This window comes from Amblyomma americanum, chromosome 4, assembly GCF_052857255.1.
Source record: "Amblyomma americanum isolate KBUSLIRL-KWMA chromosome 4, ASM5285725v1, whole genome shotgun sequence".
NCBI classification, from domain to species: Eukaryota; Metazoa; Arthropoda; class Arachnida; order Ixodida; family Ixodidae; genus Amblyomma; species Amblyomma americanum.
This window is the reverse complement of record NC_135500.1, coordinates 220,263,470-220,291,177: the sequence shown is the minus strand read 5'-3', so window position 1 is coordinate 220,291,177 and position 27,708 is coordinate 220,263,470. Positions and strand designations below refer to the sequence as shown.

Genomic DNA, 27,708 nt, shown 5'->3' with positions numbered 1-27,708 from the left:
CAACTGGCGCGGTCGCGCGCGGCCGCAGCCACCACCTGACTCCCGCTCCACCCGCTAGGGGCGCTGCGCTATGGTTGACGTCACGGCATATGTATAAAAGAGCTGCGCTCCTTCGCCGGGACAGTCTTGCACCCCTGTCACACGGGCATTTCGAGGGCCCTCGAACCGATAGTCTATCGACTCAAAGGCGATCGAGCGCTGCTACACGGGCAGTTTCAATGGCGATCGAGTCAATAGCCTATCGAGTCAACGGAGCAGCACGGAACTCCATCGAGATATGCAACGCATTCTTGGCTTAACCAAGCTAAGCCTGGCCATTTTTAAGCACGGCGGGGAGAAACGACTGCTTCAGAGCCTTTATAATTTGCACGCACTTGAATGCGAGGCTCCGGGCTTGCACACAGAGGAAATCGCGACTGTCACCTTCAAAAGTTCGATGCGGAACGCTTGCGGACGGCCCGCGTACAGTGGTGAGCAGCCCTGTCTAGAGCGCGCCGACGGTGCTCTGCGGTAAAGTCACTGGAACGGGAAAAGTACCGCAACCATCACCGGAGCCGCCATATTTGGTCCAGCGCCGCTGAAGCGACGGCCGCGCGCAGTCTACGCTGGCATGAACTGCACAAGCGTCACTACGTGACTGGAAATGCTGTGCACGCTTATCTCGGCCCATAAGAGCAAGTGCTACGTAATCCTCCGGACGATCTGTGTATCGGGGGGCCGCGAGAAAGAAGTGAGCGGACCATTTATGGCGGGGAATGACACGTCACCGCGGAAAATGAATCGGGAGCGCGCGCGCGCTGGCCCGCCGGCGCGGCGGCGAGAGAAAACGAATGCGGTACTTTTCCCGTTCCAGTGACTTTACTTTGCGGAGCAAGTCAGCGCCATCTAGCGTTAGGCTCTGGGTTTGAGTTATGCGTCCCGTGCGTCAAAAACAGAGGTATGCCTGCTCATCGCTTCCTTGTAAAGCCCCCACCTTGCGAATTCGTTTCGTGCCGCCAGGGACGCGCTGCCTGCATTTGTGACGCCAGAGCCTCCTCTATTGTAAAAATAGAGGAGGCGCTGGTGACGCTGTGACGGTGGCCGGGGCAACGCCATGCCGCCGAGTTAACGAGACGGCCAGGAAAGCAAGCGCGAGCGATAGCGGACGATCGCACGTTTCTGCATCTGTACGGATGCCAAATGCAGTGTCCCTTGTAGCTGATTATACAGCGCAAAGACACGCAATCAAACAATACGCCTGCAACGCATGGTGCGTGGCGGTAACGCGCTAACCATATACTACGGACAAAACGAAAACGGACAACCAACTACGCCCCATTCTCGCACTCTTAGCCTCGTGCGTGCTTGCAACGCGCTATCATCCGCTTTCACTCGCTTTTGAAGCGCGCGATCACCCGCTATCACTTGCACTTGCTTGCGTAGGCGCCTTGCGATTCGCGCGAAACGTGTTCGTTTTCCGGCCGCTATTACATCACATTCAGCGCGGCCCTGGCGGCGTGAAGCGCATGCAATGAGAGGAAAAGATGCCGAGAACCCACGAGCAGGCACCGCTTTATTTTGGCCGCGCATGCGCACGGGACATATATTTCAAACTCGGAGCCTAACATTAGACGGCGCTGACTCACTCTGCAGAGCACCGTCGGCGCGCTGTTGACAAGGCTGATCACAACTGTGCGATCTCGCAGCACTCGTGCTTTGCGCTCTGAGGTGCCAACTTTGCTTGAATAAGCGTCGCCACGTGAATGCCAAACGAGTCTCTACTGTGGTCACAAGTACAGATGCAATAGTTACTGAGTTTGCAAATCGCCCCACACCTCTCCTTTTGCTACCACTTCAAGCACGGCTGATGATGTTCATGTAACGCGCTGGCTGTCTATCATATACTCCGCGCTTTCTGGAGATGAGTGCGCGGCAGTACGTTAGCATTGGGTGAATTGGAAGATGGAATTGATCGATTGCCACTTTCTAAAACCTCGAGACCTGACGGCCTCTCAGTGGAATTTTGCAAGACATTTAAATCAGTTTTATCCACTGTCCTTCAAGTTTTTGAGTCCAGTATTGATGTGGGATTTTTGCCACCGTCATTTACCAAAAGTCAATACCAAAAGCTGGCGACAAGACTTGTGGATGGCTACAAACCTACAACACCTTATAATGCTGATTATAATATTTTCGCTAAAGAACTCTCAAATCGTCTACAGCTTGCAATGTCAACCATGATCCGGCCTGATCAAACATGTGGCTTGAGGGGACGGTCAATGCTGTCTAATCTACATGTTGCGCGTACGGCGTTGCAGTATTGCAGCGACACTCGAACAACTAGCACTATGGCAAATTGACCTGGCAAAGGCGTTCGATTGAGAGTGCCATTCATTTCTTTTTTTCACTTTTAAATCACGTCAATGTTGGTTCAGTTCTTTCTTCTGGGATACACCTTTGTTACAAAAACTATTTCACGCGCTTGATTGTAAATGGCTGCCTCTCACAACCAGTCTGTATTCAGTCCTCTGTGAAGCAAGGTTGTCCACTGTCTCCGCTCCTGTTCGCACTATACTTGGAGTCACTTTGCATAAGTGTTATAAATAGTAGATCCGTCAGTGGCTTCCGTATTATGGGTCACGAGCTGAAGGTATTAGCTTATGCAGATGGCCTCGCGTTTTTCTGCGCTGATAAGGCAAGCACCGATGAGGTTATTTTGTAACGGCCGTGTCACCTTATCTATGATGCAGGAAGTATTTCTTTACAGCTCTTCTTGCTTTGCCCTCCGCCTTTCGAACTGTATTCCTTCTTTCTTTTTTCTATTTGTTGATTGTGCGCATTCCCTCATGGCTGATTGTCAATCGCGTGTTTTCTTTCCTTGCGGCTGTTAAACGCAACTTGGAAATTGTTCAACAGCAATGTATCCACTCCTGCTTTGACTGCCAAGAGGCAGTTGGCAGTATTTGATAAACAAAAATTAATTAATGGAGGATTTTGGTTCAGTATCAGGAGTCCGGATTAATCGTCCTAAGATTCAGGGCACATGGTAACCAGCGCTAAAGACTACGACAGAAGAGAGACGGACACCACAAGCGCTAGACATCAACTCGTTTTAAAATTACAGGCAGACACATTCAATAATGTATGCAAAACATGTACGAAAGATCGCACCTTAAAGCGAATGTGCAACGGCACCTTCCGGTTCAAGAATGGTAATTCTTCCGATGACAAAGACAAGGGTTGCATCCTTATCCTTGTCATCGAAAGAATTACAATTCTTGAACCGGAAGGTGCGTTGCACATGCGCTTTAAGGTGTGATCTTCTGTACATGCTTTGCCTATATACAACATTTGTGCGTAAAGTTCAGAGACTGATTTATTTTCTTCTCTAGAAATGATTCCCCACAACAAATTTGGTGCGTATGTGTAGCGCTATCTTTTCGGGCTAACCTGAGCTATATGTGTTAATTGCTGTGGCAGGCGCTAGATGGCACTACATGTAGAAAATTACATTGTCACTTGTCGTCAGCGCATGCTACTGTGAGTGAATGTGGAGAGATGGACGTCCACCTCGAACAGCGTGTAAACATAAAATTCTGTGTGAAGCTTGGCAAGACAGCCACACAGACGTATCAGCTCCTTCGTGACGCTTACGGCAACGAGACATTATTGCGGACACGAGTTTTCGAGTGGCACAAGAGGTTCGTTTCGGGGAGAACGTCGGTGGAAGACGACACAAGGCAGAGGCGCCCTTCAACCTCATGGAATGAAAACAACGTGGCTCGGATCAGGGAAATCGTACAGCACGACCGCACCATTACAGTCCGCATGCTATCAGATGCTCACGGCATTAGTAAGACAACATGCCACCAAATTTTGCGTGAGACTTGGGGAAACGGAAGCTGAATGCCTGACTTGTGCCGCACTCCCTCACACAGGACCGGAAGGACACGTCGGCATCAGTGAGCGCTGATTTGCTCTCCAAGGAAGAGAAAAATGTTGCATTCGTCGACAGCATCATTGCTGAAGACAAAACATGGTGTTTTAATACGATCCTCAACCAAAGATGTAGAGCGCCGAATGGCGGTCCACAAGCTCTCCGGCGTCGAGAAAGGTGCGGCGACAGAAGACCAAAACAAAGACGATGCTAATCGTTTTTTTCGATGCCAGAGGTGTCATACACCACGCGTTCGCCCAACAAGGGTAGACGGTGAATCAGGAGTTTTCTATCCACGTGCTCCAATACATGCGTGATGCACTGCGACGCCGTCGCCCTGACTTATGGGCATCTGGACAATGGAGCCTTCTCCACGATAACGCAAGGCCGCACACTGCTCTCAGCGTGACAAAATTTATCACCAAGCACAGCATTACTGCACTTCCCTATCCGCCATACTCGCCTGACCTCTCCCCATGCGATTCTTTTCCTGTTTCCTCGTGTGAAGAGAGCCTTCAAAGGTTGCTGGATGGGGAGCGTGGAGGCCATTCAAGACGCCACGACAAAAGAGCTGACAGCCCTGCCAAAAGAAGCGTTTTCCAACTGTTTCCAAGACATCAAGAAGCATTGGAAGCTGTGTATAGACTGCAAGGGAGACTATTTCGAAGGAGTGCTGCACAAATTATTTCAATCTTAAACGCATTTTTTAATGGACTCAGTCTCGGAATTTTACGGACAATGCTTGTACTGAACGCATCTGTCAAAAATAAAATCAGTTGATGTCTAGCATTCGTGGTGTCCATCTCTTTTCTGTCCTTGTCTGCAGCGCTAGTTACCATGTGCCCTGAATTTAAAGATCACCAACTAGCCCAGCTTTTCCGCTTTAAATGCCTTCATTCTAAGAGTTGTCGCCCCTGGTTTGCAATGTGGGAATCGGCAGCTGCCGAATATGCTGGAATGCAATGGAGACCACCCAAGCGCCTTGGTGTCCCTTTAGTGCCTATAAGCACAGTTCACATTACTGGGAAGACCGTGTGCCAACTCTTCAGCGCTATGCTCAGACTTTTATCCCCCATGGTTTCTCGATTTTTTGGCAGGGCGACCGCATGTAATCTGCTTGTCGCCACTAAAATTATTTATTGAACAAGACTTTATATCCAGCGTTTTCGCAGAGTTTTCGCCTGTGTTGTGTGTGGGATTCGTCTTTTGAATCTATGAGGCGTGATAACCTTTTCCGGCCTGTACGCGCTGGCGGCCTTGGTTTAGTCCGACTGTATGTCCGACATATAGAATTACGTTTCACGTTTTCCTGTGTCATTACACACCCAATAGTGCGTGCATTCTTGCAAGTTTGTTTTGTTCATGTGTTACTGAACCTCGCCGTGTCTTTAATGTTTTTAATCGCCCGTGTTTGTGGCGATTCATGCATGAGACGTCTTCGGCTGTTTGTTTCAGGATTGTTCGTTTCTCCCCTGAGTTCCTGTCTTGAGTGTCGAGGAAACGGTTGTGCAAAGATTTAATTTGTATGCTCTTCCTTCCGTGCATGTACCACTGTGTATTTTGGTTTACCGGGACATGAAGTACCCCGCAGAGTACGTAAAATGCCCCTTTCGCCGTGTACCAAGACATTTTTCTATAAGCTACATAGCGAGACATTTCCCGTTTAAACATGGTTAAAAAAAGGGGGGGGGGGGATTTTTGTGTCTACGGTAAATTGCCGCATTTGCGATGTTCCAGAAATTATTGAGCATTGCTTCATTGATTGCAAAAATACCTTGCTACGGAGATATATAAAAAAAGACCTAATTATTTGACAGCGCACTCTGTTCGATATCTCACTTCACTGCCATTTGTTGATGAACCCCTCAGCAGGTTATTTTTCATTGGACTAGACAGTTTCTGGAAAACACGCATGGGGGACAGACATTGTGAATGTGTTGAGCAGAATGATTGTTCATCTAAAGGAATTGTATGCCCAGACCGAGTTTGAAACAGAGTGGCAACCACTACTAGTGCTGTGCTCTTTAATGCCCTTTTTCTAGTGCGCCGTTGCTTAGACAGTGTGTCGTATTTTGTTGTAGTAGTGAGGAGCAGGAGGAGAGATAATTTGATGAAACTGGAGAGGTCTGCCTGGTTGTTGGCTTGGCATGCTACTCCAGGTGAGGGTGAAAGAAGAGGAGAAGATTAGAGAAGAGGGTTGATGTGCCCTGTGCCCCGCATTGTGTTGATTTGCGGTTGTTTTCTTCGCGGTTTGTACATAGTCATGTACATTGAACATTGCATCACTGCGATAAATAGCACACTTAAACAAAATAGCCTCGTGCTCTCGAGCACTTGCCAGCGAAGCTTATCTTTACGCGCCGCCGCAGGTTCGAATCCCAGTCGCGGCAGTATGCGTTTTATTTATTTATTTCACTTGGCACAAAGCCACCAACGTCGGCTTTCGCTATAAAACACGTACGGACGCATCTTCGCGCGTCACCCCGCAGAGCAGAGAGAGATGCTCGCCTGATGTGGTACCCCGTGGCGAGCACCAGGTCGTCGACCTTGGTGTCCTCGGGGTCCCCGCGGAAGCGCACCCCGGTCTCGGTGAACTCGTGGACGTCGCCCTTGAGGACCAGCGTGCCGCTGAGCAGCCGGTTGGCGAGCGCGTCGTTGATGGTCGGGTGCTGCTGGAAGAGCCGGTGGCGGGGCTTCAGCCCCAGCAGCTCGTGGTTGAGCAGCCGCTGGCATTCGCGCTCGGCCATGGTGTTCAGCAGCCAGAGCGGCAGGTGCTGGTAGTAGCGGCGCTGGATGAGCGTGTCCATGGGCAGCCCGTTGGGAGCCACGCGGTGAAGCACCCACGAGCCGCGCCGCGTGCTCAGGTACACCTGCGCAAGTCACCTCATTGAAACCGGGCACCAATGTATAGGGCTGGCAACAGCCCCAGTCGGAAGCTACAAAACAGGCTTCCACTGCTTACAAGAAGGATCATCGTCAACGCTCTTCGGAGGAGTGCTGCGAATAAGTGCAGAAACCTCGCCCTACCACTTGCCTGGTGCTGGACGCATAGAACATGCAGCGAGAAGAAAGAGCGACAATGGCGACGTGAACGGAGTCTCGACAACGTCTACGGGCGCAATTTTTTTAACCTTCACAGGGTTTTACCTTGAAATCTGCGAGAAATACGTTGGTGCGGTCTGTGACCTGGATTCTACAGCAAAGCGGTAACTACGTAAAGGATATGAATATACAGTTTGACGATTAATTAAGTTAAATTAAGTAATAAAGTCTTTTCTAAGTCTTTTCTTTTTTATTTTAGGGGCAAGGTTATATAGCGATATTGATATCCGTCAACGTGGCCTTGGATAATAGGTAAACGATTAATTAACTTAAATTAACTAATAAACTATTTTATTTTTATTTTAAGGGGCAAGGTTATATTTCGAAATCGATATCCGCCAACATCGAAGGCCATTCCGGCTTTTTATAATTTATTAATCGGCAACGTAGTTCGAAACATCGGACGTCAAAAATACGCTATCGAAAGCTTGTTGAATTGGCTTTCCCGCATTACCTAATTATAAAGCAGCGTCGCTGCGCCTGCAATCGTCGCGGAAATCAATTTAAATTCCTCTGCTCCATCAAATAAACCAACTGCGCTTGTATATTATGCATAAAAACTGTGAAAGACGTCATTTTACGAATATGCAATGCGGAAAACGAACTCAACGAGCTTTCGAATGCGTATTTTTGACGACCGATATTTCGAACCACATTGCCGATCAAGGAAATTTAAAAACAAGGTTTAGCCTCAATGTTGACGGCCATGTTAACAATTACTGGTATAATTAGTGATCCATATGAGATACATGAAAAAAGTAAAAAAATTCTCGAAAAGGAAGGACAGCGCGATGCGGTTTTTACAGCAACGCACTTTGTTTTTTGTTTTTTTCATAACGAAAAACCTTACTGCCTCATTCGTCACTGATTAAACGGTGTAGTGAAAAAAAAATCGCGAATTCATAGAAAATGCCGTCAAGTGTGATGGATTGCTTAAATAAACACAAAGGAAAGAAAGCCAAGCATGGTGCCAACTGACGCCACACCGTTTCCAAGGGGGCACTTCTGTCTTTCATCCAACCATCCATCCACAAACCTAACTTTTTGCCGCCCACAGGGGGAGGCAGAAAGTTAGGTGTCTATGATGAGATTAAGTTTGCGCGGATAGGGTGTCCACAGCAGGCAAAGACAGGGTCAGTTGCAACGACATGGAAGATGCCTTTGCCCTACAGTGGGCGTAGTCAGGCTGCTGATGGTGATTATATGTATCACGGCCATTTTGGTGGCATTACGCAGCTCATATTTAATAGCGTGGTGGAGAGCTCGCTGACGAACGCAGAGAAGGGGCGGTTGTATTCGTGAAGCTGCGTGCATGCACTGTGATCTGTGATCAGTCCCCTCCTAAGGGTTTCCTTCTGTCAGCGGCTGAACGTGGTGCATTCTGGACACTGAGGTTCCTCGCAGTTCTGGGAGTGCAAGCGTTGCAAATGTAAGACCACTTATTGTTATCCGGCTATAGATGTAAAGCTGCGGCTTCTAGTGAGGACGAGGGAACCGTCGTTTGCTGCTGATCCTGTGGACGAGTGGCACGTGGTCCGCTTAGCGACCCAAACGGAAGGCTCCGCACAACCAGACAGGGTCCTCAGACAGCTTTTGCGAACCACGGTATGCAGGCACTGGTATGCATGGACGATGAGAGCAACCGTGGCTGTGGTGTGAGTGGCCGCTCTGAACAACGCAGTTTCCTGCATCTCGAGGAAACGAGGAAAGTGTCATATCACGCGGCTAACTCTGGTGCAGCGCTCTCTGCCACGTAATGAACACCATCGCCGTATCGACGACGAGGCCCGGCCAGGAGGAAGTGTTTGCCCATCAGAGCGAACGCCAAGCGAGCGTCTCAAGGTTCGCGTGGCGCACACCCTTCGCGCTAGAGTCGATCGACCCGGCTGTTTGCGGTTCCTCCTCCTCCTCTGCCTTCTCGCCGCACACGCTCCTCCCTGCAGCGGCAGTTGTTAGACATGGCCGCCTCTTAAGGGCTTCCTTGCACGCGCCGTGCACTCGCTCTTTCGCAACAGCGGCGTTAATCGGTGGAATCAATTACGAGTCCCGATGTCTGGTCAGCGAAAGGCCCCCCTGTACTTCGCTCTGCTACGGCGTCAACCCTGCCTCAACCGTGGTGACAATATAGGCAGCAGTGGCACGAGCAGGCCCCGGTGAATCAACTCATTTAGTGATAAAAAGAAACATTGCGCAATTTCTTTCGCATGATTTCTGTGTTCAGTGCGCGGACATTTTTCTCTTTTGTTTTCCGTTGTTTCCTTTTCTCAGCTTTAGTTGCGTGCTAAATGACTGCCTTAGCTTTCTTTTTGTTTCCTCTGCGTTTCCTGTTTGTTGCCTCTGCGTTTCGCTTCCATCGAAACGCGGCGGCTGAGTTTTCAAAAGAAAGGGTGGGGGGGGGGGGGGGGGGGTGATGACTCCCTTGGCAACCTTTGGCGCAAGCGAGAGAACGCTTTATATTCGTCATACAGTTCCGTTTTGTCAGAGGGTGAGCAAACTAACTGGACAATTTTTGTTTTGTTTTCCTTGTCCTTCTCGGCGACTGAGGCAGTCATTGAATCTATTTATTGCAGCGGAAGCTGCAGTAGCCTTGTGCAAGCCATTTAGTGCAAGAAATTTAGAGGGTGCAACGAATACGAATAGGGCGCTCGGCTGCTGAGGCTCTCCTCACTCAAAACAACTGAAGCAATCTAACCACTCTGTACAGTCCAGCAAACCACTGGACACATTAAGTGCTTGGCAGCCAAAAGACGAGGGATGAAAGAGCGAGGCGCATGTCGACTCGTTCCAGCTTTTGTAACAAGCCGCCCAACGTATGCAACACCTGCCTAGCACCTCAAAAAAAGGCGAAACTGAGAAGCTAAACCGTCTCATTAGACAAGTGTATAAGGCGGCTCTGGGACTAACCAGGAACGCATCCACCCGGAGACTTCTCTATCTCGGCGTACACAACACTCTTTTAGAAAGAGCTCACAGAAGCGCAACTCACGACGCAAGAACAACGCCTCACCTAAACCGAGGCGGTACTCAAAATCCTAAACGCTGTAGTTATGCAGACGGGACGCTCCCCCGCTTCTGCGCTAGTAACAATACCGATGGAAACGCGAAAGCTCATTCGCGTAAAACCGCTTCCAAAAAACATGCTCGGGGGGCAACGCTGTGCATGGCAGGAGAGGGGCCAGGTTAAGATCCTTGAACAAACAATACGACGGAGACGAAGAAGCCATTTACGTAGACGGGGCGGGATATCAACTAGATAGAAAAAATGCTTCCGCCATTTGCGCTGTGAGCGCCTCCCGCGCAACTGTAGCCACAATAGTAACGGACAGCGCAGCCACTGCCGAAGAGGCCGCCGTTGGCCGAGGGATCACGCAAGCAGGAGCTAAGGCGATCTCCGCCGAGTCCTCTAAAATTCAAGCTTGGCATTGGAACTGTAACTTGGCAGAGGCCAAGCTAGCCCCACGTAAACGCACCCCCGATGTCCTGCAGTGGAATTGCCGCTCGCTGCGTCAGAATGTCACGGTGCTGACCGAACTTGTCCGCCTCATCGGCAAGCCAGCGGCAATTAGTGGGGTTGGAACCTGCCTGAAATTAGCGACCACGAAGTAATTTACGCTAATCTTGTCCCGAGGAAACTATGACATGGTAAAAGCGAACTCGTTTTTTCAAGTCTTTGCGTCAAGTTTTCATAAGCTAGAAAGTCTAATCAACAAGTTCATTAATAATAATAATTGGTTTTTGGGGGAAAGGAAATGGCGCAGTATCTGTCTCATATATCGTTGGACACCTGAACTGCGCCGTAAGGGAAGTGATAAAGGAGGAAGTGAAAGAAGAAAGGAAGAAGGAGGTGCCGTAGTGGAGGGCTCCGGAATAATTTCGACCACCTGGGGATCTTTAACGTGCACTGACATCGCACAGCACACGGGCGCCTTAGCGTTTTGCCTCCATCAAAATGCAGCCGCCGCGGTCGGGTTCGAACCCGGGAATGGGTTCATTCCCCAATTATGTTTTCGCGGTAATTCACAGACGCCATGGTTTATTAAAACAAACGCTTGGAGAACAAAAAAGCGCCATTACCGTTCAGCCAGGTTTCAGCTGGGACGCGTAGCCCAAGGCCAAAATACCACAAAGCCGAAATATCATATCTCGCCGCCATTGCAGCTTTATTTCTTTGTACAAGGGGCTCTATTTCTTCGTCCTGTCTCGCCGAACCGTCTCGTTTCATGCCCGTCATCGCAAATGCTTCGCGTAAATCACGAATGCTTGGCTTGTGCATTCGAAAGCGCATTCTGCCCCCTGAGGTGCTGGGCTTGTTTCTGGGCTTTCAGCATTCAGTTAGCCATTACATAAGGATACACAAGTTCCTGAGGGCCGAATGGCAACGTCAAGTGAGGTTATGCAAGGACCACCTGAGGCTTCTTCTCCAGTCTTCAAGCCAGAAGAGGCATTGGAAACAACAGTGGCACGAAATCAGCCGGCTCATCAGCAGCACAACGGAGTTTTGGTGGCAGCAGCTTCTTCCACTACTTCGAAGGTGTGTTCCAAACAAGCAAGCAGGAACGCCCAACCAAGTTCACAACGTCGTAGGTGTGCCTATTCCCGAGGATATTCAACGAGTCCTACGTCTTGGCCCAATGAGTGCCGTTGAGCCAAGAATGCAACCTCCTGAACTACTTGCTATGGTCAGGCGGGTTGCGCAACGAGCTGAGGAACCGCAGGCCAGTAGATGTGTTTCCGACGGAGTGGCTGTTGTGCTGCGCTCGATCCCTCGTGGGAAAAACCTCCCGATTGCTAAGACTGTTCGATTTATGCGGGACAACAATCTGGTTTTGCTAACCGCTGACAAAGTAGGGGGTTTTACAGTACTTATAAAAGATAGCTTTAAGCAGAAAGCAGGCGTAGCAGTTAGCACGGTATTCAAAGAGAGAACAAGCAGCTGCCTCGTAAAAGCCAAAAGGAAGGCAAAACATTTGTGCAAGAGGCTCAATATATAGCCGTTGGTGTCCTCAATAGACAAATGCCATAAATTGAGCCTGGAGATATTTTTCACAGCAAAAACGCATAAAGTAGGCGTACCTTTACGGGCGATTATTTCAGAAAATGGCGCGTGGCAAAAGCGCCTGGGTTGGTTTTTACAAAAGTGCCTAACTCTCCTAATTGTTGACGATCCTTATATCCTTATCGGGTGAAGAAATCGGACGATGTAATCGATTTTCTAAAAATTAACCATGGCAGCAAGCAGATGCCTGCTTTTTCAATTGTCACCAAAGATCTTTATCACTCCATTCCTCATGACAAACTGTTAAAGTGAATTAGTGAAGTCATAGACGATAACGGTGCTATTGCGTTTCAGAATGCCTCTGGCATTTCTGTGGGCAACTTTCTAGAACTGACACAAACCTACCTGGAGCCTACCTATGCAGAATGGGATGGGCGTGTTTTCATTCAAAAGAAAGGGATATGCAAAGGAGCGTGTATTACGCCATCGCTCTCTCATTTGTATTTAGCTATGAATGACAGGGCACTCGATGTTCGCCTTAATGGATAAAATGTTACAAAAGTGTTCCGCTTTGTAGATGATTACCTTATTGTACTTGGATGTGAACCGGCAACTCTTCCTGCAGAGGTGATTTAACTTTGTTCTGCTTTTGCAGACGTTCTTTCGCCACTGGAAATAGCTCATGAAGTACCTGTTAATGACTCCATTAAGTTCCTAGACCTGACCCTGTTTTTTTAATGATATTCATGTATGCTAGCTGGGCTTCTATACAGCTCTTCACACTCTAAGCTAGTGAAACGAGGCATTGCCGCGTCTTGTTTCGGCTGTGCCATGAAAAAAACCTTGTAAGCATGAGACCGCGCACAGTTTTTCATGCCAGGTTGAAAGGATTGTTGCTGCAGGATACCCTCTTCACATGTTAGCTTCGGTGGCGGAGGGTATGCTGAAGAAGTTGAAACTTGGCACTACTTTCAACCAAGTCAGCCGAGGAAAAAATGCATCCGTAATTCCGTACATTCATGTTCTATCTCACAATCTGAAAAGAATAGGAAAACGAGCATGTGTAGATGTCGTTTTATCAGCGCCTGTAAAATTGAAGACTTTATGGGCGCGTGTAAATCGGCCTGAAAAAACGTGTCGCAATGTTCCTGCGTGCACGAAGAAGCATGAGAAGAAATATGTTCGGTGCCGAGACAACTTGGTGCATTCAATCTCTTTGTCCTGTGGTGGACTGACGTCTGCCAAACTGGTGGCTGTTTAAATGAAAAACTTAAGGAGCACAACAGTAATGTGAAGAATGCCGTCCGCCATATCGGGATTCATTGTCATGATTGTTCATGCCGACCAGTGCTCAAGAAGAGGAAAATTCTAGCAAAGACCAGCTCACCAGGAAGGTAATTGAGGCATCAGATATTATGAGGATATGTACGGAATCTATAAGCACCCCTTCTGTTGCTATCTCGAAGAAAGAGCACGAGTACTTGATATCCGAGATTACGTGCATCGGCAAAGCTTTCGCACGCTCAGAATGGTTAGCCTGTGGAACTTGATATTTTCTCTGCATTTTTCTGCTTTTCTGCGATACCAGCGTGTACTTAAGCACTGCGTCCTGAATAAAACTATACTATTGTTAGCTCAGCGCTGTGTTTTGTCCCTTCCTTGTTTGGCTTCGAGCCGTTGCTCTGGTTTACAAGAAGAATCATATCACGATGTAGCACCCCAGTAATATTCCACATAGCTTGACACGTCGCCGAAAATATCAGTATACGTTAACTCTTATTGCGCTGCTGATTGCTGGGACTATCGTGGACGAGCGGCTTTCGATTCCAGCTCACCCTCAAAGTGAGAAATTTTCTGAGGCAAAATTGATCGGCCCACATTTTTATCACGACGAAATTAAAGAAATTCATTGTGCAAGTAGAACCGCCCCATCCGCCCAACGTCCTTACCACGAGATGTGCGCAAAACTTGGCCGTGCATCGTGCCGCTGCGCGCCGTCTTTGCCGAAAGTAACCAAGCCACGAGGTTTGTTTTTTTTTTTTTTGCCATGCAGTGGAGCACTGACGGCGCTGCCTAAGCTGTAAATCTGCGCTATGTAAGGAGAGAACTTTCGGTATTTAGGGACGTCGTAAGAGTTCCACATGCGCCTGAGAAAAAAACGCCTCGTTGCCTTGTTTTCGCAAATTGCGGGTACGTGATCGTGCTTTCGTGACCTGCGCTGCTGTGCATAATGGACATGTTTAGCGAAGCAAGTCTGCACTAAGCGCCCAGACATCCACAGAGTAGCTTTGCGTGTCTTCGCCCGAGTTCTTTGCGCTGTTTTAAAAAGCATGAACGACCAACTAGCTCACAAACAAACCTCGCCGGCGGAACGTTTGCTATAAGTTCAGAGAATGTTTTGTAGTCTTCTTGTTGCAAAGCTAAAAATTGAAAGAAAACCAAGTTGTAAAATTTTATAGTCTGCAACTTGCAGCAAACAACGCTCCCTCTCAAGACTACTTCTTAAAGCCATTATTGATTATTCTTTATTCTCACGTATTACGATACTCGCAACCAGACTGCGGCTTCATCGTGTGGGGAGTTGACGGTGCAAATAAACGCGCAGCTCCACAGTTTTGTGACGACCCACATCTGGTTCCATTCAAGAATGGCTCATAAAAGGAACTGCGTCCAATTTGAAACTGGCCTCTAACGACAGATTACAGGCCAATATAATTACAATACAATTTTCCAGAAAGAAATGCTAATTTTGCTTCCAAACATCAACATTGGCAAAGTCATGGAAATGGTTTAAATTGAATGAAGTAGCCCTCAATTTCGCTTTTAAATTCGGCCAGAAATATTACTTTAGTGCCTGTAGTTTCGAGTGGTTTAGTTTAGCTTAGTTCACGGGATTTAATCTCCCAAAGTGACTCAGGCTATGAGGGACGCCGTAGAGGAGGGCTCCGGATAATTTCGACCACCTGTGGTTCTTCATCATGCACTGACATCGCACTTGTACACGGGCCTCTAGCATAACTCCCCCCCATCGAAATGCGACCGTCGCGGCCGGGATCGAACCTGCATCTTTATGGTCGGCAGCCGAGCCCCACAACCACTGAGCCACAGCGGCGGCTAGTTGTGCCGGTAAATCTTCAGTTTCTCACCACTACGAGGGGACAGCAAATGTGGTAGCTCCAAACACATGGCTGCAGTACTTTTCGCTCGATCATACATTACAGAATAATGAATGCTAGAACAATAATGACGGACGATTAGGACTGGTTAAGGCAAATGCGATTTAGGCACGATAGCACTTCGGTTTCGATTTAGGATCATCTTGGGAACTAATTCTAGTTCGACAGTAATAAATTCTATTTAACAATAAACCTCAAAGCAATAATGATCGCAGATCATTTGTCTAGAATTGTCCATCGCATGCCCTGTAACATAGGTTCGCACGTGAGACGATACGTAACGTGTCTCTTTCAAATAATTTCCTGTTCGACTGTAATAAATTCTACCGAACAATAAGCGTCAAAATATTACATACTCTGCAATTCAGGACAAAAGCATTTTTCAAAGGAAAAGAGTTTATGAACGAAATTTTTTCAGGTATTGTAAGATTTCGCTGTAACAATCAATATATCCACAGGCCTCCCGTCAGAAGTCTGCCATTTTTGTTTGCTGTTAGCGTTTTTGCCATCGCCAAAAGCGTTCCCCATTAGTTTTCTACGGCAGTCTTAACTGCTCGATGCGAGCGATGAAGAAACTTTAAAATAAAAAATTTGTTGCGCATAGGAAGTATGTACACCATTACCATCTATATTTCTATAACAGCACCTTTCAATATTTCAATATTCAAAATTTTTGCTGAAGAATACTGGACATGTGATCACAGAACATATCTGGAATTGTCCATTGCAGGTCTCTGTAACAGGTGCGCAAGTGAAATATATGTAATGTTCCTGTTTCCAATAATTTAAAGCACTAATTCGAGTTCGACTGCAATAAACTATATCCAAATAAACGTCAAAACAATAATGATCGCGAAATATTTTTGGAAATGTGCACCGCAGGTCTCCGTAACGAAGCTCCCCACGTGAGAATATTGCAACAGCGGTGGCGGCAGTCCAGCCAGGCGGAAGACAGCCAAAAGGGCTTTCAAACGAAACTCTTTATTTGAGCTGACTTGCACCCGAAAAGAACTGAATATCTCGGCGGTGGAGTGGCAGCAAGCGTGCTCGGCGGTCGTCGAACAGAATGCCTGCCGCTCTCGGCTCTGCTCAATTTGAAGCCGACCACGAATTTTAGAGATACGGCGAGCAAAGTAACCGCGAAAGTCTGGAACAGAGCGGAATCGGCTCGGACTGGGTGCGATCAATCGAGATAAATCTGGTCGCGTCTTGCATCACAAACAAAGCGACAAAACCGCGTGCCGGCAGCTTTGAAGAATGAGCAAACAAACATCAAAAAGCTTTGCGTCATTGTATGTAACAAGCATGTTGGAATAATTCAAAGCACAAATTTCTTTTCAACAATAAACGTCTAGACAGTAATGATCATATAACATTGGAACTGTCCACCGCAGGTATTTGCAACGCAGCTACGCACGTGAAAAGATATGTAATGTGCCTCTTGCAAATAATTCAAAGCAAGTTGCCTCGAACAGAAAGTCGAGAAGGAATGATTGGCTGTCCGTACAACAGCGACCGAGGAGCGTGCTACCTTTTTGGCGAAGAGGCTGGCCTCGGTGGCAATGTCCATGGCCGAGTTGCCGGCGCCCAGCACGAGGAGCCGGCGGTCACGGAACCGGACGCAGTCCTTCACTGCGTGGCTGTGCAGGACAGGGCCCCCGAAGCGCGACAGGCCTCGCAGCGACGCTGGCCTCGCCGGGAAAGCGTGGTGGCCTGTGCACACCATGACGGCGTCGAACGAGGAGCAGCTCACGCTGCCCGAGCGCAGCTCCTTCACAGCCACCTCCCACCTGCGAGGTTTGCGAGTGCAGTCGCGCGGGACCTGCGTTCGCAGGACACGCACAAAGAGCGCCGCGTGCATGTATCAAGAGCCGAGAACTGTTTAGTGAATCCATGCGCAAGTTGGATAAAAGGAAGGTTAAAAAAACCATTCGAGTCGCTTGAACCATTTGCGCATGGATGAACGAGGAAGCACAAGTCGCATGCTTTTTTCTTTCTTGTCAACCTGCGTTTGTGTAGCTTAGATGTCAAGTATAACAAGCACAGCCCTGGTCAAAAGTCTCCATGCGTGGTACGCATTTGCTGCTGAGAGGTGCCATGGGGCACTCAGGGCACCAGCTGTTCAGAGGCGCGGAGGAATCCCTCGCCCTCCCTCGCAGAACTCTTCAGGGGCGCCATAGCGAGCCGGACAGACCTCGTCGCTCGCTCGCACACTGCATTCTGCCACCCACCTGCCGCTGTGCTCATAGTCGTGGGCCGGGGTGAGCCGCACCACCTGGCGGCCGAAGAGGATCTTGTCGGTGAGCCGGAAGTGTTGCGCGTACATCTGCAGGTACTCGAGCAGCACCGAGTGGTGCATGTAGTTGGGGAAGTGGGCGGGCGGCGGGAAGTCGCTGAAGGCGGTCAGCTCCTTGCTCGAGTTGATCACCGTGGTGCGCATGACCGAAGGCTGGCCCGGGGCGCTGTCCTGGCGGAAGCGCCACAGGCCTCCCAGGCCGTCCGCCTGGTCGAACACGACGGGCTCGAGGCCTGCCTCGAGGCACGACTTGGCCGCGGCGAGGCCCGACGGCCCGGCGCCCAATACGGCCACGCGGAGCGGAGACGTGGAGGACATCCTCCGGCCGGCCGCTGGTCCCCCTGCTGCGGCAGAGCCTAGGAGATGGACGGAAAGCTGAGTCGCTGGGAATCCAACTGCGATGAACGCCTCCACAAGGCCATACAGGGACCGACATAATGCATTTATCCATTCACAAATACTGCTGCATCCCTTAAGAGAAGTCGAGGGCTCGACAGAATCCCGTCTGGCGTGGAAAATTCATACCTACTTTTCAAAAACAAACTCGCCAAAGATGTAAAACAAAAGTGGTTTGACGCTTCGACGCCCGTGCGAGTGCCTTGATCACAGTGAAGCGAACTGCATTCCCGCCCTTCACTTCACTGTGATCGAGGCGCCCGAACGGGCGTCGAAACGTCAATCCACTTTTGTTTTACATCTTTGGCGAGTTTATGTTTCTGACAAGCAGGTATCCCTTAAGAGACATTGCAGAAGTCGGTGCATGCCCACGAGAACGATGCATTAGTAAACAACATGGTAACGGAGTGGAGTGACAAACTTTGGACGTGCCAAACGACGCAAGGGACCGTCATGAGCATACCATAATTCAGTGGCCATGGAAAAAAAAAAGACATCTTGGAACAGTTTGACAAGGACCGAAAAGGAGCCACAGTTATTCAGGGGGTTAGTGGGTCGGATATACGAATACAGCGGCTCTTTCCCTGCCTATTTTTTTTTTCATTTCTATGGTCCTCTAAACCAAGTAACAGATCCCGGAAATAGGGAGTCGTGACGTCATCTGATCCATTAATTCACAGGGGCGGAAAGAGCAAACTTAAATGGAATTGAAGCGTAATTGTTTTCAAAAACTCGAAATTGTAAATTCAGGAGTTTAACTTTGATGCGACACATGGCCGATGAGAGACACCGTAGTAGAGAGCCCCAAAATAATTTAGAGCGTCATCCACGGTTTCTTTAACGCGCTCTGGCATTGCACAGCACACGGGCGTTTTTGTACTTCGCCTGCAGCCAAATACGATCGCCGCTGCATGCGGCCGAAACCGTCCCCGTGGCCTTGGGAACAGCAACCGAACGCCGAAGTCACTAAGCCACCGCGGCTGGTGCAGTTAGTTGTTTTAATGCGGCCGATCGGGTCAGGTTCCATGTCGTGTTAACCCTACTGTTCTCTATACCGAAGTGGGCTGTGGCGCTAATCCTCTCGTTACGAATACGATGCCTGAATGACACCGTCGGTACCACCGATGGATACTGAAAGAAAAAAAGACAATGATGATGGATGGTTGCTCACTGCTTGCACGTTGTGAGACTATTTGAAAGTACAGTGAAAAAAATAAGAATTCAATGAACTGTCAGGGTTCCTTGCGAAAAACCCCGCATAAATGTCATTGCATCCTACGTAAATAAATTTCAGTTGACCAAATTGCGGCACACTGTAACATTCAGTTCAGCGAACACTTTGGAAAGCACTGCTTCCGTGTCAGGATGCATAGTTTCTAAAGCGCGCAACCTGCAAACCGCGCCTCTTCTGCTCTAAGTTGGTACGGCCACGCAGCTGGTCTGTGTAGACCGAGGAGTGACCATGCATGTTGGTTAGGTCACTTTGCTAGCGTGAATCGCTACATAATAGTCGCAGTGTACCTTTGGGAAGATGGAAATCGCGTTTTGTGAACCAGCGTATTTGTTGTTGTTTTTGAAGTAAAACAGTGCCTCATGTTTTGAATGTCCGAATAAAATACAAAACGCTTAGTAATAAATGACTGGCTGTTATCAAAAGGGCTCACTATGTGATAAATGCATGGCGCTTTCAGTGCTCTAAATATGGGTGAATTAATTGCTTGATGCTTGTTTCGGCTTATCAAAGTGCTCCGCTTCGTGTCTGCTCACTTCCTGCGAGTGAAATTTCATTAAAGCGAACATTTGATTAAGGTACCGTGAAGTTCGTTCCAGTGATATTTCACTTTAATAGGCTTTAAACTATGCGCCGGTTGTGTGAGCGAACCAGTTATCACCGCGGGCGCGTTCTGAACGGCCCACGTGCATAACTACGCTGAGGACGCTGTGATGAATGGTGCGGGACTGTTTTCCAAGAACTGTCGTGCCTGAAGGACATAAACTCGCTGCTGGCGAAGTGAACATAAATCAAACACCTGTTCGAATTCGATCTCCGCGTTTTGTCGCATTTGCTCAATTATACCGCTTGCAAAAAATAAAAAAGGGAGTAGCTAACGTCGAATCGACAATACCAACAACTTTCAACTTCAAGTAGGGCAACTAAACGATATACAGGAAAAAAATTTATCATGGATATTTATGTATGCATTCAATGTAACCTCCTTCTCTTCACGATGTTGTTTCGTTGCATGAGCATCCCGTTAAGTAGTGATGCTTCCTTTGAATCCTGTACACCATCTGAGCCACCATTGCATCTTGTTGTTATAGCACCTCATATTAGTTTCAACGTGAGTGGCCTCCCACTTGCTCTCATTAAAAGTTTCAGCGAACAAACGCCTGCTGGCTACACACATAAAATGGAGAGTTAATGTGACCAAGGGTGCTTGTCGTATTTTCAGAAACATGCGCGCCACGCAAAACTACACACAACGAAAAAATCGTCACGTCCTTTACTTATTCGTCTACCTTGCTAATTTGGTAAGTTTATGGTGAGAATTTGCGAAATCATTTCAACCAAAGCAATCCATAAAATTAAATTAAATGAACTCTTATCAATGACACCCTTATTGACCGTCAATAAATATGACTTACTGCGTACGTGCAAAGTGAATGTAATTTAAATAATTCACTAGGCGTTATAACGCTGACATTGCAGGTGCTTGGCGCAGACGCTTTCAGTTCTGTACATTTTGTCCTTGGGCACATGTGACTGTTGCTCTGTCTTTGCGTTTTGCGCTCAGTTACGCACTGCTTGTTTAGTGCAGTTTTGCTTGCCTCTCATTTTCTCGTGTCTTATGCTTCATCGGCCAATACGCATTCACCATCATCATTACCCTGACTACGCCCACAGCAGGGCAAAGGCCTCTACCATGTCTCTCCAAATAACCCTGTCCTGTGCCAGATGCGTTCGCCCTATGCCAGCAAACTTCTTACTCTCAGCTGCCCACATAACCTTCTGCCGCCCCCTTCTATGCTTGCCTTCTCCAGGAATCTGCTCCGTTACCCAGGGCCAGCGCTTCTCGTGCCTTCTCATTACATGCCCTGCCCAACCCCATTTCTTCCTCTTGATTTCAACTAGGATGTCATTAACACGCGTTTGTTCCCTCACCAACTCTGCCCGCTCTTTTTCGGTGTCTTAACGTTATACACGTATTTTTCTTTCCATAGCTCGCCGCGCTGCCCTTAACTTGAGCTGAACCCTTTTCGTTAGACTCCGCGTTTCTGCCCCGTAGGTGAGTACCGGCAAGATACAGCTGTTATATACCTGTATCTAGAGGGATACTGGTAAACTGCCATTCATGATCTGAGAGAACCTGCCATATGCGCTCCACTTCATTCTTATCCTTCTAGTTATCTCCCTCTCATGATCCAAATCAGTGGTCGCTACCTGCCCCAAGTAGACATATTCCCTTACTACTTCCAGCACCTAGCTACCAATTGTGTACTACTCTTTCCTTGCTAGACTGTTGAACATTACTTTGTTTTCTGCATGTTAATTTTTAGACCCACCGTACTGCTCTGTCTGTCTAACTCATTCACTATGCTTTGCAGCTCATCTCCTGAGTGACTCAGCAAGGCAATGTCATCAGCGAATCGCAGATTATTTAGGTACTCTCCATTAACTCTTGTCCCCAACTGTTTGTAATTCAGGTCCCGGAATACCTCCTGTAAACAGGCAGTGAATAGCACTGGCGAGATCGTACGTGTCTCCCTGCCCGACGCCCTTCCTTATTGGAATTTTATTGCTGACTTTATGGAGGACTATGGCAGTTGTGCAGTCGCTATAGATATTTTCCAGTATTATTCTGCGCATTTCTTTTTCACCTGATTGATAGTGTGAATATGATTCATTGTGGAATATCCTTCACGAAAGCCTGCCCGATCATTTGGTTGATTAAAGTCTAAGGTTGCCCTGACTCTATTAGCGATTACCTTAGTAAATAGCTTGTAGGCAACGGACAGTAAGCTGATCGGTCTGTAATTTTTCAAGTCCTTGGCGTCTCCTTTCTTATGAATTAAGATTATATTTGCGTTCTTCCAAGCATCTGGTACGGTCGAGGTCACAAGGCATTGCGTATACAGGGTGGCCAGTTTTTCTAGCACAATCTCCCCTCCGTCTTTCAACAGATCTGCTGTTACCTGATCCTCACCAGCTGCTTTTCCCTTTTGCATTGCTCCTAAGGCTTTCTTTATTTCCTCTTTCGTAATTGGCGGGATGACGCATTGCTGTGTGCTACTGTCCCCATCATTAACGTCCTGATTGCATTGGCTACTGTATAGACTTGTGTACAACTCTTCGCCTACTTTAACTATCTTATCCATATTGCTTACGACATTGCCCTCCTTGTCCTTGACTTCTCTCAAAGTGTACTAAATTGTCTATGTATAGTACGCTGCGCAACAATGCATGCTTCAAAATATATTGTGACGCCACAACAGAGAATAATGCCGTCATTTATTTTAATGTTAGAGTTCTGCGTAGTTAGGCGAAGCTTACTGCATGGCAGCTGCACAAGACAAAGCGATTCTGATCTAGTCACAACGTGGTGTTGTCGCCGCGTGATAATTACTGCTGCTCAGGCCAATTTTTTATACATCTGGCCAATGCTTGCAAGCATTGCTACTATTTATTTTTAATGACATAAACTTTAGTGCTAGCTAGTCGACAGAATTTTGCACGTGTAAGTTTCGTTGGCCATTCCCATTGGATGCGGTACCGAAAACCAACCTCGGTGCCCACGGGTTGTCTGCGCACACTCCTCTCGGCGATTTTCGTGAAATCGAGGCACCACACTGCGGCCTGTCCGGAGAGAACTCGCCTGACAGATACCCGCGCTGCGTGCTGCTGGCGTTGCGTATAGCGAGCACTTTCGGATTTCGTCTTCGCAGCGTCGTGGCGAAAAAAAAGCTCGGCAGCACTGCTACGTGCCTTTTGTACGTCAAACAAGAGTCAAGACGTATCTTTCCATTGCTTAACCACTGCTAGCAGCCCGAAGAGGAGCCAGCTTGGGTGCACAAACTGCGAATTGGCAAGCCAGTCACAGCGCCGATAGCTATTTGTTCGCGGCATTTTCCGGGAGTCTTCTTTCTTTCGGGGAATCACTCGATGTCGTTACAGCCTCCTTTGGTTTTAACTGAACGACTAGCGGGGTAATCGCGGCTGGACGTTGTAATTGCTGCCGCGATGCTACCATAAAGCTAGCAGAATTGTACCTCGTCGTGACCCAAGCCGCAATTAAAGCGCCGCCATTATATTTTTCCTTTGCGTTTTTTTTTGTTTTAGCATTGGGTCCATTTAATTCTAAGCACTCGTGTTCCACAGCCCCCAAAACAAAAACCTCAAAGCGACGAGAGCGAAGCGACGAGGAAGCGCATTTGAGAAATTTTGAGCCGGTGGGTAAAAAAAAAATAATTAAAGTGGTGAGGTAGGTCGAGTTAACTCGCCGGAAAGGCGTATTTTTACACGCTAAACCCGATAAATTAATTGCACTTCATCCGTTTCACGGCTTGGAATCGGATTACAGGCAAGTGAAAGCAGGAACAGGAGCCACGCGTCCACTACCGGCGCCTCCGAAGTGCGCCCCGACCTGATGGCATCGACTTCAGGCCTCAGCGTACAAACGTGAGCAGGCTTGCATTAGAGCGCTCTTCTAAGAGGAAACGAAGAGAAATTTTACATCAGGCACTGGGTTTCACGGCAAGTGTTTGCAGTGAAGCTAAACTGCATGGAAATAAAAGCAACGAACGGGCGCCCTGCCCTTTAAACAGCACTTGCGCGCTGTTTGCTCCCCAACAGACCGCTGCAGCGCTCTAAGCAAGTCTGCTCACGAATGTACGTTGCTCTAGTGAAGTGATGGCCACACCCAAATGCTGCTGGGGTTCAGCTTGCTGGGTTGAAATCCAAGCAGAGGACGTTCGAAGCGAATCCATCGCGAACCCTTTTAGCTATCAGCGTTATGCAATGATTTCGCGAAATCTGGCTTGCCTGCAGCGATGCAGCCGTAAACTAGAAACGAACTTACATTTTTCTGGCTTTCCCGCCGCACAAGAATTCGGCGCTAGTGGCGCTGACATCTCTGAAAATATCCCGGAGGCGTGCGACGAAGGTTCGAGGCTACGCTTGCACGGCGGGCGTTTGTAGACACATGTCGACAATCTTGTATGAATTGGTCGGTATAAAGCACAAACGATTGGCTCTGTGTTTCACCGACTGATACAAAGTGCTCAGCTAGAACTAGGCGCACACCTTCAACAAAAATATGCGTCTCAATCGTGCAACCAAGAAAACTTGTTAATGCTCCATCGTGCCCGAACTCACCTTCGCCCATGAACTTCCCGGGGGCAACTAAATTAGATCTCACCGAAAAACAGCGCGCTTACACGGGACACGAGAAAGGAGACACGCACACACACAGCGTGTCTCCTTTCTCGTGTCCCGTGTAAGCGCGCTGTTTTTTGGTGAGATCATGTACCAACTGACCCGGCAACTGTCTTTAATGCAACTAAATTAGGTTTTTGGATCTCCGGCTTCTGCTCGTAGAATGACACGCGTGCTGGCGCTATGAGCCTCGCAGCAACAAAGTATTCCTTCCCTATGAGTCAGCTCATTATAAATCCGTCAAGAGGGCAACTGCGAATGGGGCGTTGAAATCAGCGCTGGGAAAATCATGACTGCACCAAATGGGCCCCAGCTTTTCGAAGCAGATCACCAGATTAAGGGAAGCTGGTTATCCCCCAAGAAACGCTGACCACGGTAAGCGAGGCGTTGCTTCACCGCCTGCCACGCAAGGAATCTACCACCACGGGGGAAAAAAACTTGGACCAGAAAGAACACTGTCTTACGTCCACGGCTTCACTCACAATCTCACAGACATCGCCGCAAAATGAGCATTCAAGGTGGTTTGCTCTGCGCCCAACAAAGCACACAGAATGTGCCGCCAAGCCAACAACGAAGAGTGAAGGAAGAGCTGCGCAGTAAACCACCAGACCAGGTAAGCAGATTGCGACGAAGGTGTGATATACCATTTCCCTGTCGCATGCGGTAAATGTTTTATCGGACAGACAGGCACGTGCATCAATGAAAGAGCTAGACAACACGCAAATTCATTAGGATCAACTGCCACATCAGGTTTCCTGGCTCTTCATTGTCGCCAGCCTAAGCACCCATGCACGGCCAACTTGAAAAACATTTCGATCCTCGGAAGAAAAAAAAACAGATAGGCTGGCCAGGGAGATCATCGAAGCTGTTGCCATGCATAAGAAAGGAAAGGACTGCGTAAACACCCCGTCAATTTCACTGTCAACGAAAGAAAAAGCCTACCTCCATGGTGCTTGCCCTGTTCCACGAACCGGCCAATTTTTTTCGCCCCGTTTGTTCTTATAGGATCCTGTTCGCCATCGTTTTTATGTTTCTATCTCCCACACCTTGTTTTAGCCTTTTAGCCATTTTCAGTCGTGTTACCGTTGGCATTTATTGGTTTTAACTCGACTCTCGTTTCATCTGAAGGCGAGTAAGGTTTTTTTTACAATTTTCGCAGCCTCACGTCCATCTTCATGTTTAAAACTTTTAGCTCCATCTTGGCACGACTGCGGCGCCGCACATACTTCGCGAAAAATCTCCAATGTCATATCAGTTCTCTTTCCTTACCGCGCAGTATTTACGAAGATGCAAACAATTCTAATGAGGAAGTTTGAAAAGACTCGTATGTCTTACACTGGAGTCATCGCAGTGCAGCAGTTTGGACGAAACAGTGGCTTAACTCCAAAACAATGGCCTTCACCGAGATCTCTATCCTGTTCGTCAGCGTTGCTGCACGGAACATATGCGAATTCCCAGAAGCTGATCTTTGTTTGTTTCGTACATCTCGTTATAACCTCCTTCCTTACGTACACAAGGATTTTAGATTTAGACTGATGTGATGTCATTCTGCAGGTTGTCGTGTAGTTATGGTTGAAACGTCCGAAGGAGGTTGAAGCCGGAACGCTGAATGTAACAAGACAGCCCTGGCACCGAAAGATACTGAGGTGGCTGACCTCGCTACGACCACAGCTCCTCGGTCATCCTATTGCCCCTTGGTTGAGGCGATAACAGCGCGCAGTAGTTTCCCAAGCTCCGGCGACCCGGTTAAGTGGAAGCCACGACCCTCACGTTAACGGCAGACAGGTCGCAGAGCGATGCGTTTCAGCAGTTCATGAAAGAAGCAGCATCGTTCTCAGATGAATTTCAATGACTTCCGTGCGAACGTGATCTACTCGCTCTCTAGCTCTGTAAAAATTCCCGGAAATACAGGCAGTGCCGCGGGCTGTACTTCCCAGCCGCGTTGAGCGAAGATGGGGGCAGTGGGTGCTTACGTTCGATGGATCTTGACTCGGCTTGACCCGTTTTGGCCTAGCAACTGGATTCTAAGGCTCCGGAGCCATACAGCAGCTGCTTGGAATCAGCGGGAACCCAGTGGCGCCCGAGTGCGGTAGCGGGGTACATCTGCGGCCGATTGGAGGTAATCGTAAGACGCTTGGTCATTTCTTTGGTGGGCGTCAGTGACGTCGCCAGTAAGGACAACAGGCGCGTGAACAACAGAGGCGAGTCAAGTTTGAATTTATCCGCCTTGCTCTGACAAAAGAAACAGCGTGGCCGTCTTTTCTTTTTTTGGGCGCGTTCCCTTCGAGTCACTGGCTGGCTGCCCTGAGTGCGTCAAACGACCACGCTGGCGCGCTGCCACAGGAATTGACGAATCGACTTTGAGCGCTTGACCAAAGGGATAACCTGCTCGATGGTGTGTTTTGCTAATGCGCTGTTAACAATAATCTCACAGGTATCACTACGCAGAAGAGGCAGGCGGTAGGATGGTTCGACATGACAAAGGCAAGATCTCTCAGGAGACGAAATATCTGATTAAGAAACGCCAAAGCATGAAAGCATCAAATCCCACTGACAGAGTAGAACTGGCAGACTTATATAAGTTAATCAATGAACGCAAGGTAAGTGACGCATGGAAGTTTAATGTGGATATAATCGAGCATGTTTTAAAGAACGTAGGTAGTCTAAAAGCTATGAAGAGGAAACTAGACGTATAGGCAAAAATCAGACGTATTTGTTAAGAGACAAAGAGGAAACTCATTAACAACAGGAATAAGATAGTTAAAGTAGCTGAAGAGTTTTACGCAAATCTATACAGTAACCAGTGTAATCAATCAATCAATCAATCAATCAATAAATCAATCAATCGGTTTCTTTTGCAACTAAGAAAAAACACTTTACAAGTTCAGGCCTGCCGAAGCCTCAGGACGTAAATGGGATAGGCAGTATCACACGGCTATAAGACATCGCGCCAGTAACAAAAGGCAAAGTAAAGAAAGCCTCAGCAGCAATGCAAAGTGGGAAAGCAGCTGATGAGCATCACAGCAGATCTATTGAAGGGCGGAGGGGAGATTGTGCTAGAAAAACTCGCCACCCTGTATATGCAATGCCTTATGACCTCGAGCGTACCAGAATATTGGAAGAACGATTAAATTATCCCAATTCGTAAGAAAAGAGATGTGAAGGACTTGAAAAATTACAGGCTGATCATATTACTCGTATAACGTATTTAATAAGGTAGTCGTTATACAGTCAGGGCAACGTTAGACTTTAATCAACCAAATGATCAGGCAGGCTTTCGTAAAGAATATTCCACAATAGATCATATTCACACAATCAATCAGGTGATAGAGAAATGCGCAGAATATAACCAACCTCTATATATAGCTTTCATTGATTACGAGAAAGCATTCG

The 27,708-nt window shown here is 48.0% G+C and overlaps 2 protein-coding genes across 5 annotated transcripts in view; one reads left to right on the top strand and one right to left on the bottom strand.

The window, feature by feature from the left end:
- LOC144129403 (putative serine protease 45) overlaps positions 1-27,708 on the top strand; it is a 146,009-nt gene that overhangs the window by 81,564 nt on the left and 36,737 nt on the right. The window lies entirely within an intron of this gene.
- The window catches only part of LOC144129401 (flavin-containing monooxygenase 5-like), a 47,507-nt gene that overhangs the window by 16,999 nt on the left and 2,800 nt on the right, over positions 1-27,708 (bottom strand). For 2 of the 3 annotated variants that reach the window (XM_077663524.1, XM_077663521.1), the window contains 3 exons: positions 17,422-17,842; positions 16,722-16,980; positions 6,425-6,786 (listed from right to left, as the gene is read on the bottom strand). In XM_077663524.1, coding sequence (XP_077519650.1) covers positions 6,425-6,786; positions 16,722-16,980; positions 17,422-17,804 — 1,004 coding nt within the window. In that variant the 5' untranslated portion in view covers positions 17,805-17,842. Of the gene's footprint in view, positions 1-6,424; positions 6,787-16,721; positions 16,981-17,421; positions 17,843-26,288; positions 26,419-27,708 lie in introns of all 3 variants that reach the window. The other variant, XM_077663523.1, reaches the window with a different exon arrangement.